This window comes from Octodon degus, unplaced genomic scaffold (assembly GCF_000260255.1).
Source record: "Octodon degus isolate 3935 unplaced genomic scaffold, OctDeg1.0 scaffold00007, whole genome shotgun sequence".
Taxonomy (NCBI): Eukaryota; Metazoa; Chordata; class Mammalia; order Rodentia; family Octodontidae; genus Octodon; species Octodon degus.
In genome coordinates, this window is record NW_004524583.1 from 24,690,310 (window position 1) to 24,703,545 (window position 13,236).

Genomic DNA, 13,236 nt, shown 5'->3' on the forward strand with positions numbered 1-13,236 from the left:
TTTTTTACTATTCCCTTCTTTTTCTCACATTCAATTTAGAAGCATTTTTTGCCTTTAGCTATTTATCCCAGAGTAGGTACATGATTGGCTTTGAGTAGTGTGGCATCTTTTCTGTTTGGATGTAAGCATAACATTTAATAAGAGTTAATAGAGGTCTGTTAAATTCTGAATTTATTTTTAAAGAAGAACTGCCTTTTTAAAGTTTTATTTCAGGTAGGACTACTGTGTCTGTCCAGGCTGGCCTTGAACTTACTATGTAGCCTAGGCTGGCCTGGAAATTTGGGGTCCTCTGCATCAGCCTCCCAAGATTAGAGCCTGTGCCACCACACCTGTGGGGGGGGCAGGATCAAAAACTTTTTAAGTTGTACAACTAAGCTAGAGGAAATCAGCGATTTTTTCTTAAAGTATAGTTTACATTTTAAATGAGAGAGAATGAATAACAACTAATCAGAACAGTTGGGGTCAGAGGACATAGAGCTAACCTAGTATGGAGTGAAACTATAAAATCACATCTGTGAGTATTTATAGGGGAAGAATTGTACACATTTTTGGACCACAAACAGTTGTTTTTGCCATGGTACGTGCCTGTACTTGAAGCTACTCAGGAAGATTGAAACTTCCATGTCTAGCCTAGGCAACTTAAACCTAGCGCAGAAAACTGAAAAGAAGGTGGGGATGTGTGGCTCAGTGGCAGAGTACTCGCTTGGATTGTGAGAGGCCCTGGTTCAGCTCCTCACAGCGGCGGGGTGGGGAAATGAAATGATGCCTTGGTTTCCCAGGTGCTGTCCACTTGCGCTCTTACACAAGGGCCTAGAAAGCAGTCTGCATCCCTTAGGGGCTCCAGGGATCACTTAAGATCCGTGTCCTGGGTGGAGTTAAATTCTTAGTGTGTGGTCAGAGGAGGGAAAGGCCACCAGCGAGGTCTTGGTGGCATCCTAGAAGGTTGAGATACTGTTTCTAAACTTAGTGGAAGAGAGGTGAGGAAAGCTAGCCAGAATATGAGGCCATCTACATAAGTGCTAAATCCAGAGGCCATGCAGCTTCTATGGAGGAGAAAGAGGCGATTGGTTCTGTCTGGGAGCGAGGCACGTGAGACAAGCAGTAACTGAGGAGGTGGCAGTTGAGCTAGGCCTTGGAGGATGTAGGGGAGGATGCTGGGAAAGTACTGGGTTGGGGGAGAAAGCCACAAGAGGTGCAGAGAAGACCCCTCCAGAGGGGCACTGGGTGAGCCCAGGTGCCAGGCACAAGGCCGCGTCAGGGACTTTGAGTGGCTTGCTGAGGAATCTGAACTTCATTCAGTAAGGGTAGAGCAGCAACCAAGATTTAACCTGGGCACTGAATAGAGCTGATGTCTTTGGTATGTGGGCCGAGGGGCGCGAGGGTGGTAGGAGTAAGTAACTTCATCATGAAGATAAATTAAACTTACCCGCTGAATCTATGGTGGCAGTGCAGCCCAGAGCAGAAAAAGGTCTAAACTGTAGGTGGGGCAGTAGGCATGAAAAGCAGATGTCTACTGTGATGTCTCTAGAAGGACAGAAATGGGCATATATTTTTCTAGATAAGTATAGTTACTTTAACAAATCACCCATGCTGACCAATTTCTGGCATCATACCCCACTACAGTGTATGGGTGGGAGTCAAAAATGGTCTCTGTTCTCTGGATGCTTAAAGTGTTACCAAATAGGCATAGAATTACTACATCATCATATTTGGTAATAATCACAGGACATAAATGTCAAGAATATGAGTCACTTGTCTGGGAAAATCTGCTACTGTGGAGTTGATCAAAAGAACCTGGATGGAAATTGAGGCTACTGGATGTACTCAATACAGACAAGGACACAGGGTGGTCGCCAAGCCCTGGGCTTGCCCTCTTGTTGGGTGTCCTAAGGTTGCTTATTCATAGCTCGGGATAACTTTGTGGGAGAGCCCAGAACGTTGCTCTAATGCTGCGTGAAGGTGTTCCCACACGAGCAAGGAAAGATGACTCTTGGAGGGAAAATACGCATTTTTTAAAACCAAAGTTCATATGTGTTTCCGCTGACCAGTTATTTAAAAACGATCAAAGATAGTTCGTTCAATGAGACCTAAAGGGAAAGTATTCTTAGACTATTTCACGCTGCTAAATCTCTGCAGATTTAGTTTGATCCAGTCAAATTAATGCAAAACCCCCATGCAAGCATTTGGATTTTGGAAACTTGGGAGGAGTGTCGTTCTGTAATAGTAATTATTGGTTTTACATTATTTTTTCACAGGGGAGCTGATCACAGCCGCACACGAGCTTGGAGTAAGTATTAGTTTTATTGTTTAATCAATGCTCTCATTAACAGTGTTAGGAATTAAGAAAGTTTAATTAAGCATGGAATAAAGTAGATTAATTTATTTTCAAACCCTAGTTTTTAGTAACTTATAAGTACAGTATGTGACAATTTACTTTAAGTTTTAAATCCAATTAAACTCAATTGTAAAGCAAAGCCTCTACTATATATACGGTAGCTGGCCTATTATCACCCCAAATTTTGTTTAAGCTGTGGAGAATAAAATAAATCGGGTTAACAGTCTTAATAAGTTTATTATTTAATAAACTTTATTATAGTGCATGATCCCTTTAGGCAAGACCTTAGGACTGTCAGCGTGGTGGTAATCCGATAGCACTGTGGTCCTTTCCACTTTCTAGCCTAGACGATATTGCAGAACCTGCTCTTCTTCAGTCGTCTTTTAAATGACCCTGCTACTGGGAACCCAGAGAACAAACTGCTGGTCACCTGACAGGCAAATATGTCGCCCTTTCTGGAGGTGATGTACCCACACAGTAGACACTGGTGAATCCGCTAAGGAAAATATTTGTTTGTATGTGTCTTTGCACCACTGTAGGGAGCCACCCTTCACACAGGCTGTCGTTGGTGCTTTTGACATGCCTGAGACGAGAGCTAGTTTTGGATTCAAGCCGGTGTCACTACAGACCTTCTAACTTGCTGATTTTCCGTAGGTTGCCCATCCTCCTGGCTACCCTTTGTTCACACTAGTGGCTAAGCTGGCAATGACACTGTTGCCTTTTGGGACGCTTGCCTACCGCGTCAATCTCCTCTGTGGCTTATTTGGAGCAGTGGCTGCAGCGTTACTATTTTTCACCGTTTTCAGGTACAGTAGTTGAGGAGTTAAAATTAATTTTGAGTAACTGCAGATGTGGTTCGTTATGGCCAACTGCAGCCACGGGGTTCCCTGAGGCCTGTGAGTCCACCTTGTGGATATGCAGTCGTTCTGTGTACATGCGGGCCCGCACGTGATTGCACAGTTTGTTCTGCTTCATGCAGTGGAGCGAAGGCTCTCTGGTTAGGCAGAACTAATGAGGTTTGTCATGTTAGCAAGATGCAGATGGGCCAGTTTAATCCAACAGTATGAAGATCATCGTTGGGTAAATGGTAAATATCATTTAATTACTCACAACACTGCTGACGGGCAGTGGCCCATCAAACTGGCCTGTGTTACATTCTGAATACTCTCAATGTGAATGTGTTGTGTACTTTTTGAAATGAAGTTGTTGGCCAAGAAAATGACATTTGGGATGTGGTGTATTAAGGTTTTACTTTCTTCTGTGATAGCCCTGGGGAAGGCTGGCAAATCAGGCCCACTTACTTCACTAGGGAAAGCTTTCTTAGTGCCAGAGCTGCTCTGCTCTTAAAAATTAGGTCAGGATAGTTTAGGGTATTGGTTAGCTCATTTGTCTTTGATGTTTTTGTGTCCTTTATTCTTAACTTGGTCTGACTAGCGCCCAAGAGGATGATAATGAAAAACACAAGTTATGCTTGGTGAAAAGGGAAAAATGCAGCACTTCTGTCAAAAACTTTTGTTCTTTTGTGAGTTTAAAAAAAAAAATACTTTTTGTATGTAAATATAGTATAATGTACTAGATGTTTCAAATGTTATCTTTTGGAGACTAGTATTTATAATGTAATAGCCATTCTGCTATATTCTTTCCAAATTCCCTTTTAGCTACTTATAAGAAAGTCAAAGTTAACATAATTTCAGCTCTAAAATTTACATTTAAATCTATTTGCAGAGAACTTTCAGATTCAAGTATTCTAATTGTTGATCATTTACTACATTTTTATCTGTGTAGTTTTATTTAATCTTACATGTTTTCAGCAAAACCAAATCTTAATGAAAGACTGAAAATAACATCTCTGGGTTAATTAGTGTTATGCATATATACTCTTTCTAAGTGATTAGAATAATTTTGATTAGAATTATTTCTTGTGAGTCTTTCTTTTTTTCTTTTTTCTTTTTTTTTGGGTGGGGGGGGGAACCGGGGATTGAACTCAGGCACTTGTACTTGCCAGGGAAGCACTTATTCTTTTTTTTTTTTTTTTTTTTTTTTTTTTTATTTATGTGTGTGTGTGTGTGTGTGTGTGTGTGTGGCCAGCTCAGCCCACCAGGGGGCGGGGCTGGCTGGCATGTGGTGCTGGGGGATCGAACCAGGGTCCCTGTGCTCTGCTAAGCTTGTTCTAAGTAGGTGCTTTAGACCACTGAGCCATCTCACCAGCCCAGGGAAGCACTTATTCTACTGAACCATTTCCCAGCCCCTCTTGTGAGTCTTTTATATTTAAGAATTATCAGTATTTCCGTCAACAGATACTGATCTATAAATATGTATATTGAAATTTGGAACTTAATTTGTTCTATATTGAATGTATAAATTGTTCATTTTTACAAGACAGTGTAAGACTTACTACCTATTTTAGTATTTATCTGTTTTTTAGCTGTTTTGTGTAGCATATGCATGCATTTAAATGTTACATAGATATAAGTGCCTTTAGGCAAATGAAGTGATGCATTTTCTGAAACTTCTTATGTTTGTTGACGTATTGTTGATGCCGTGCCCCGTGAGAGCCACTGCAACACATATGCATACAGAAATCTTTTCCGAATCTAAACAGCTTTGGACAGTGATTTTCTTTTGAGTTGTCCACATCTAAAATTAGGCTTTATTATCATGCCGATTCTTTTACTTTTAGGTAAGTACACTAGCCTGGACCCTTTTCTTCTAATATACAGCATTAATGATACATTTTATACTTGCTGACATATGTTCTAAGTCAAAATTCTAATACTCCTAAATGGGTATTTGGGTGGCTTGCTACCACTTCGGCAAAGTTGCTTTCTTTCCAAAAAGAAACCTAACAATATCATCTCTCCCACACATTTTAATTTGAAAATACTTCATTATTTTGAATACAAATAATTGACAAGGTACATGTCCTTGGGGAACAACCTAGTTCAAGTGGCAGATCTGTTCTGTCAAACAATAGACACCCTTCCGAAGGCAGAAGCCATCTCTATGATAATAGGGCTAGCAGTAGCCTATTGATTGAGTGGAAGAAGACATTATACAGTGTCAGCTGGCTTGTCACAATTTCATTTGTTGTACGACCCGAACTTAACCTCGGAAACCTTTCTCCTGCGCACATAAACCCAACAGCAAGACAGTTTGCACAGTCACTGCAGCGCGGGCTTCCTCTCAGTCCTCACGCACAGTGAATGTGTTCCTGCCCAGGTTGACTCCTTCACCAGAATCTGTGTAGGAGCTCGCTCCCTACTTCTGTCATTTGGAGACCAAATCATCGTTCCTTCCTGCTGAATATTGGAGGGCTTGATCTGGGAAACAGCTTTATCCTTTCTTTTCCCCGTCACTTAAGAGAACATTACTGTACACGTGGGATTAGTGCTGACTGGTGTGCAGGGAATTAATTCTTTTAACAGGTTTAGGGATTTTTTCAGGTAATTGTTCACATAGCATTCACTATATTTAGCTCTTGGGGTGGACATAAAGACCTTCTATACCTTTTAAACAAAGATTGTATTTCAGAAGCAAATTTCTGTTTAAATGTGTTGATGTTGAAAGCCCCATTTTTTCCCAGTAAACATGGCTTAGGTTGAAAGAACGATTTATTCGTTGTTTCCAATTACTATGTAATTTTTGCCTTTCTTGCATCTTTCTCTTCCTTTTAAAAGCCGTAAGATGTCATTAACACTGCATTTTTTTGTCAATCTTTTGTAATGGTTGGGAAGAACTCATTTCTGTGTGCTTTCCTGTAATGTGGAAAGCATATGAGTAAAACGGCAGAGTGAAAGCTGTGTCATTGTAGTTTATTGCATTAAAAATAGTAAGATTGTGGCAGTTTCTGTTTTTATTTATGGTATGTCCTCTTCACGGGCATTTTTAAGCATACATTATGTTAGAGGAGTTTAATGTATTTCCTTCTTATGAAGTAATACTCATTTATTTCAGGTATACATCTATGTATTTAAGCTATATAATGAAGTTAGGGATTTATGGGAACTAGGATTTTCTATTTAAATACCCTTGAAGTAAATGATTTTTAAATTTAATAGTATATTTAGAATGTCTTACTCTATTTAAATTTCACAAATCCTATTAGTATAAAATTAAAAAGTTAGAAGTGACATAAATCACAAATATGAGCACCATTTAACTTTGCCAAATTCTTGAATCTCAGAATTATTTTCTGGAAAACATAGAAAGGTGTCCTGTGCAGTAGACAGGGAGGAGCGCTGAAGTCACCGCTCCAGCATCTCTGTGCCTGCCTTTTGTGTGTCCTAGTGTCGCTAGAAGAGAAGGGCCATCCTGATGCACTGCACGATGGCACTTTCTGCAGGGACAGGTGCACCTGCTGAGGATTCTGAGGATTGCAGGCAACAGCACATCTTAATTCTTTTGGTAGTTACAGGACAAGGATTGGAGTCCTGACAGGCTTGAGAGTCGATGTGTCCTTTTCACACTGTTAGTGGCCAAGTGGAACTGTGGAAAGACTGAAGCAGAAGGGCAGCAAGTTTGAGCCCACACCAGGCAGGTTAGCAACTGAGACTCTGAATCAAACTAAAAAAATACACAGAAGGGCTGAGGATATAGCTCAGCGCAAAGGCCCAGGTTCAACCTAAAAAAAAAAAGTTTGTTGAACATTTGTGAATTGAAAGTAAACTCTTTTTTTTTTTTTTTAAAGTAAACTCTTTAGTTTTTATAATCAGAATTAGTGTACTTTTTACAAGATAAAGTCACTCGCCATTTAATAAGCGGTTTTTCAGATTTTTTTTTCCTAAAAGGCAGTATTTCTGGAAGCTTGTATAAAAACACTAATCCCACTAACATTGTATAGTAATAAACTCTATCTCTTAAGGTCGAGTCGTTTCCCTAGAATATATGAATATGAATAATTAAAAGTATATTGAAATTATGCCTGTGTACTACAAAAAAGTAGCAATTTCAGCTATATTTAAATATTTCTGGAAGATTATATCATGCACAGGCCTTGGTCATTTTTAATGTTAGACGTTTCTAAACCTTATGTTGCTGTGAAAAATTAATTTGATGATAGTTTTGGAAAGCAAGTATGTGATTCTGGACCTGTGCCTGCTATTCTTACAGCTTCCCTTAGGATTCCACTCAGTAAAGAAGAGAAAATTAAAATGCCATACCTTAGAGAATGCAGAATCTCCTGCTTAAGGGACATTTGGATTTGGAGCTCAAAGAGTATTTTAGATTATTGCCGTAGAGAATAATGTGAAGCTCTTGCTAATTTCAGAAGTAACTATGCATAAGTAACAAATAGTCACCAAGTTTTTGTAGTTGGAGAAGAATGGGAAGTACTGCAGCATTAATTTTCATTCAGGAGAATATCTGTCTTGATCCCTGGTTAATTGATCATATATTTCCCCGTGCTGTATTAAAATTGCATTGACTCAAACTGGTTAAGCATATTAAAAGCTTGGTTCATTTGCATTTTCTTATAAGTAGAGGGACATATTAGGCTCAAATAGCAGCGCTTCATTTTGAAGGGAAAAAAGCAGGGCAAAACTCTTTTAAGACTGTAGAGTCTTTTCTGACAGCTAGTCAGAGTTAGAATTAGCTCAAGGAAATGGTAGTAATGCACGGGCTGGCCTAATCCCTTTGATATCGCCAGGTATCCTCCTGTTCATGGGTTAATTGCTTTAAAAGCGAAGGCAATATTCTGAGCGGTGGGCCGCTTCACCTTTTCACAGCTGTTACCATTGAGTGACAACTAAATCCCATGTGTAAGATGAGGAAGAGCTCAATCTCCAATTGGGAGAAAATTTATGTAAACCGCAATCCCTTCAGAATGTGCGGAAGTCATAGACTTTCTTGATTTACTCTGCTTTTCCCAGAAAGCTCTATTGTTCACTTTCCTAAGTCCCATCAACCCTTTGTAGCAGAATATCACAGCGGCAGCAGATAGCTTGAAATATATAAATGCTATCATAGCTCTGATTAATAGCAGTGCTTATGAGTCAAGTCTGATAACAGTGCAGCTCTCCACTCAATTTCAGATACTGCTAATGGAATCTGTCTTCTCCAATTGTAATATGAGAAGGCCTAATTTGCCATGGAGCTTGGAGCTGTCACCAGTAGGGGATTGTGGGGTCAGATGGGAGCTGCCAGGTTTTTGCCCTGCAGCTTGTATCTCTCACTTTGAATAGAGCAGCCCCCTGCCTGCCAGTTAGCTGATAGGCCGCCGTGGGGTTTATGCCACTACGTACAATAGGGAAGGGCTCCATAGGCTGACTTGATAATTGTGAAGCTAGCTCATATTTCCACAGCTACTGTGCTGCATAATTTCTAATAAGTGGTTTTAACAAATGTCAGATTATGAAAAGTTTCCTCAATTACAAAAACTTATAAAACATTTAAATTACTAAATCTGTTTCCTGCCGCGATCTTGCCACTGGAACTAGTCATCAGTTATTATGACTATCCTGATAAATGCATATATTTCTTTAAATTGCACGTAAAATTATAGGTCATAAGTCCTACAAATGTGAGTCTTAATGAGTTCGAATATTAAGATATACTTTATAACTTTGCATAAGATCACTTAAATACTGTTGAGTTGGTTAGTCTTGCTAATAAAATTAATTGAATCCACTCATTCTGTTGATTTTAGTTATTGGGATGTATTACTTTAGATACTTTTAGTTGCTTAATATTGTAAAATTACATAGCATCTTCTCAGCTTGCAGTAGAAAGGGTGAGGTATGAGCACCCTTGGCCCGGGTGCTTGGGAGCGAGATGCTGGAGTACGCTCTTAGCCAATTTCTCTTTTGCTGCCAGATGCAAAATACACTGTGTAGATCAAAAAGCAGGCTAATCCTGAGATCTCGTGTGCTTTTACACATTTCAAATAGGGTTGACTAAAATCTGTAATTTGGGGGTCAAACGAGGCTGCCCATCGAGAAGGTGTCGCCTCTACTGCGCAAGTCCTTTGGCGTACCACAAAACCTTGTTGAAACCTGAGTGAGGAGCATTCCTGTAAAGGCTCGCTCAGCGTAGGCTCATAGGCAGTTCAGGTGGAATTGGATGGGATATGATAAATGAGTTGTTCTAAACCTTGGAGAACTTTTATCATTTCTTATTAGATGAATCTTAACCATAATTTAAATCATGCGACTTACATTTTACTTAGGAAAGCTATTCATAATCTTGTTCTTTCCATTTCAGTTGTGCTTTTATCCTTTTTGAAGGCTTTAAAAATATTTTCCCTAAATATTTAAAGCCACAGAGTGGTTTTAAATCAGGAATAAAACTTTGTACCTCTCCTGTTAGAGGACTGATAGTTAATATTTGTGTAACTGAAAATTCAGGGTAGGGGGCCTGCCCCTTAGCTCAGTTCTTTGAGTGGCTGCTTCAACAAAGCAGTCAGGCTCAGGTTGCTGTGGTTCAATCCCCACAACTCAAGCCAGCCAAACCTGCCCTGAAGCCATGCAGAGCAAAAAAATAAAAATAAAAATAAAAATTCAGGGTAGAAGCAGTTTTCCTTTTGATTGATTTTTGTGAAATAGAGCTAACCTTGGTAAGATTTTATCTGGAGTGACCGTAAATTTATATGAAGTGTAGAAAAAGGACTTATTTGCAAATTTATTAAAGACAGATGTGTTTTCAAAAATTGGGTTGGGAAGTACAACTTTATCCGAATTATTGATTGGTGTCCATTAGGTCTGCAGTGCAGATGCACAGCTCCCAAGCCCCTGCTCTCTGGGCGAGCACAGCAGGGCACCTGGCACGCGCGAGGTGCCTGGTGGCTGATGCTGAAGGAGTGAGTGCTGTGGGAGCTCCCCGGAGGAAGGCGCTTCGGCGGTGCCTAGGCTTCTGCTGCTGAACTCCTCCCTCCCAGTGTGTCCAGTAGCCAGGTAGACAAGAAAGAGAAGTCCATGGTGGACATTCTGTGGGTGGCCCAGAGGGAGCGGTTACATTGGTTTCATCAGTGAGACCCAGAAAGCTAAGAATTAACAATGCAGCGGGAAAAGAGTGAGAGAATTGCTGTTGGTTGCGTCCTGCTTCATCAGACTCCTTCCTGCAGGCCACTGCCCCTTTTTGGTTTCAGTATGAATTGGCACTAACACTAGCTTAGGAAATACTGCTGCTCATACGCTACGTGGAGCCCAGCCAACTCCAGGTCCACGCACTTCAAGGAGCAGCTCTCAGTAGAGATGGAGGTAGTCGCTGAATTCTCCATGTAGCGTTCCTGGCATTTAAGTCACACTGAAGACAGGTGCATGCACAGGTTTTAGAAGGCACATCCCATGTGTGTTCTGAAGGAATTGCAGTTTTTTGTTATTTGCCTTTTGATTGAGGGTTAGACAAACATGTGACTACACATAAAAATCAAATACTGTATACTGGAAAGAAAAATACACCTTGTCATCAGCAGCGAACCTGTGTCGGTGGCATAAATTGTAACCTTTTCCAGTTTATCCATTGTGTCAACAGATGAATTCCATTCCATCAGTGAGAAAACTGCTACACAGCCAGCACCTTTCCAGGAGTCTTCTCTGGGTCTTGTGGGTCTTGTGGGCCAGAATGAAGCTAGTGCCATCTTAGCCAAAGAGTTCAGGTGCTCATGTACGTGTTCAGGGCATTCTCAGGAGTATCGTCTCTTCCTTTGCTCGGTGGAGAAGTTCCGTCATTTACACTGTGTGAGTGGGATCTGAAGTCCTTGGCTGGTCTCCCCCACTCAGAATGTCTCTCTTCGTTATGCGTAAACTGGACTCCTGGAGTGAGAGCTGCATGATGGTAGTGTTATCCCAAACAAAAGCAATGAGGAAGATTTATGTACTGCAGATACACTATGTGATATATTGTATATATATAATATTTCATGTATCTATGTGAAATAAAAAGGGACTTGGATTTGATATATTGAATTATATTGTATCACTGCTTTTTTCTTTTGTGATCTTAAAATTAAGTACACATCTCTAACAGTGTAAAGTTTGATTTTGATCACTGGTGTCAATATGTGACTATCCTTCACAATATAGTAGTCGCGTCATTGAAGTGATAGCACTGGTGTTTGGAATATGTGATCTTTCCATAGAGACTCATGAGATTTTATGTTTTCTGTAGGTCACGTTATATTCTAAACATAGGAATTTCATTTGAAGCAAAATATGCTTCAATCTTGCTCCATGGGCCTTTTCTCATTTTTCTCTCATATCCAACCCATCATAAAGTAGAGTTAAAATGGAAAATAGTGTAGATCGACTGCAGTGTGTTAGTTCAGGTAAAAAGAATTCTCATTTTATTCACCACTTCACTGGCACTTGACTTCTTTTTCTCAGTTTACAACTCATCTCTGTTAAAGTAATTCAACAGTTTCAGTAGAAAAAAAAGTATGTATTTTAATTTGAATGACAGATTATGAGATTCCACTTTAACAGGTTATTCTTTAGTTGCTTTAAAAAGTTATAACAAGTATATCTGAAAATTGAGGTAGAGCTCCTAGGTTGCCAAATAAAAGCATAGTGGTGTTTTTATTGTATCTTTTTTTTGTTTGTTTGGGTTTTTTTTTTGGTTTGTTTTGTTTTGTTTTGCGGAACCGGGGATTGAACTCAGGCCCTTGCGCTTGCCAGGGAAGTGCTTTATTCCACTGAGCCATCTCCCTGGCCCTCATTTTTATTTTTTATTTTTTTTAAATTATCACACTTAGTGAGCCAGGCATCATAGCATATGCCTGTAGTCCCAGCACTTTGGAAGGCTGAGATAGGAGGATCACAAGTTGAAGGCTGGGCAACTTTAGTCTATGTCTGAAACAAAACAAAAAAAAATCCTTATACTTACTTGGTCTTCCAATAGGTGACAGTTTTATTTGTGTTATTTTGAGGATGTTTATATTTATAGCTCATCTATATATTAGAGTTTACCAAAATGCTAAGCTTGTTTTGTGAACTGAGGTCCATGATTTCATTTAAAATTCACATTTAAATAATAATGTCAGATTGGACATCCTATCTATCTGTTTATCTACTTGGATTTTTTGAAACAGGGTTTTGCTATGTAGTTCAGGCTGGCCTTGAACTCACTAGGTAGCCCAGGCTGGCCTTGAATTCAGAGTCATCCCCCTGCATCAGCCTCCTGAGTGCTGGGATTGTAGGTGTGTGCCACCAGGCCTAGCCATTTATTTTTTAAAGAGATTACTTAGCTAGAAATTAGAACTATCAGGTCACTTAATAATAACATTAGATGTAGGAAGACTTCTGAGTTCTGTTTTACTCTACTTATATTTTTTAATTGTGTGTCATAGCCTTTCCAGGGGGCTAAATTTGTGGGGTATAGATTGTGGTTAGAGTTATTGCCACAAAGAGACCATAATTGACCTGTCTCATCACTCACAGGACAGCCCTGCTTCATTGGAATGACAAATGACTGGGCTGTAACAAGGTCCCAGTCATCAAAAAGGACCCTGGGTGCCCGGGCACCTCAAAGCCTCTATAGAAAGTGCTCTGTGTTACACTCATGGACATCTGCAGGAGCTGCTTGGCTGCTGCTTTTGCTGAACAAGTCGGAGGCGAGATTTGCCTTGAGACAGCTCCTGGGATTTCCACAACGTCCTGTGGGCCCACCTTCTGCGCAGGGCATTTTCTGTACAATGTAGTGGCTTACTGACATGGAGACTTCAGTGATATTTGGCTCAGTAAAACAGAAAATGGATCTTTGAAGTATTTTGTTTGAAATTTGACAAAAAATTTGAGAAAATAGAAGTTTGTTTACATATGAATATGTGAAAAACCATGAGTATCAAGTAATGTGAAAATAAAACATGCACTTTAAGTTACATTGGTATTATAATACCCTCAACCAAAATCATGTTTTCTTTTTCATTTTGTTTGTTTATTTATTTATTTTGTGGTACCAGGGATAGAACT

General features: G+C 39.8%; 1 protein-coding gene across 1 annotated transcript in view; it reads left to right on the forward strand.

Annotated features, from left to right (window-relative positions):
- The window catches only part of Tmem260 (transmembrane protein 260), a 60,286-nt gene that overhangs the window by 2,597 nt on the left and 44,453 nt on the right, over window positions 1-13,236 (forward strand). Inside the window, exons 2-3 of the mRNA XM_023701653.1 lie at window positions 2,256-2,287; window positions 2,990-3,141. Coding sequence (XP_023557421.1) covers window positions 2,256-2,287; window positions 2,990-3,141 — 184 coding nt within the window. The remainder of the gene's footprint in view (window positions 1-2,255; window positions 2,288-2,989; window positions 3,142-13,236) is intronic.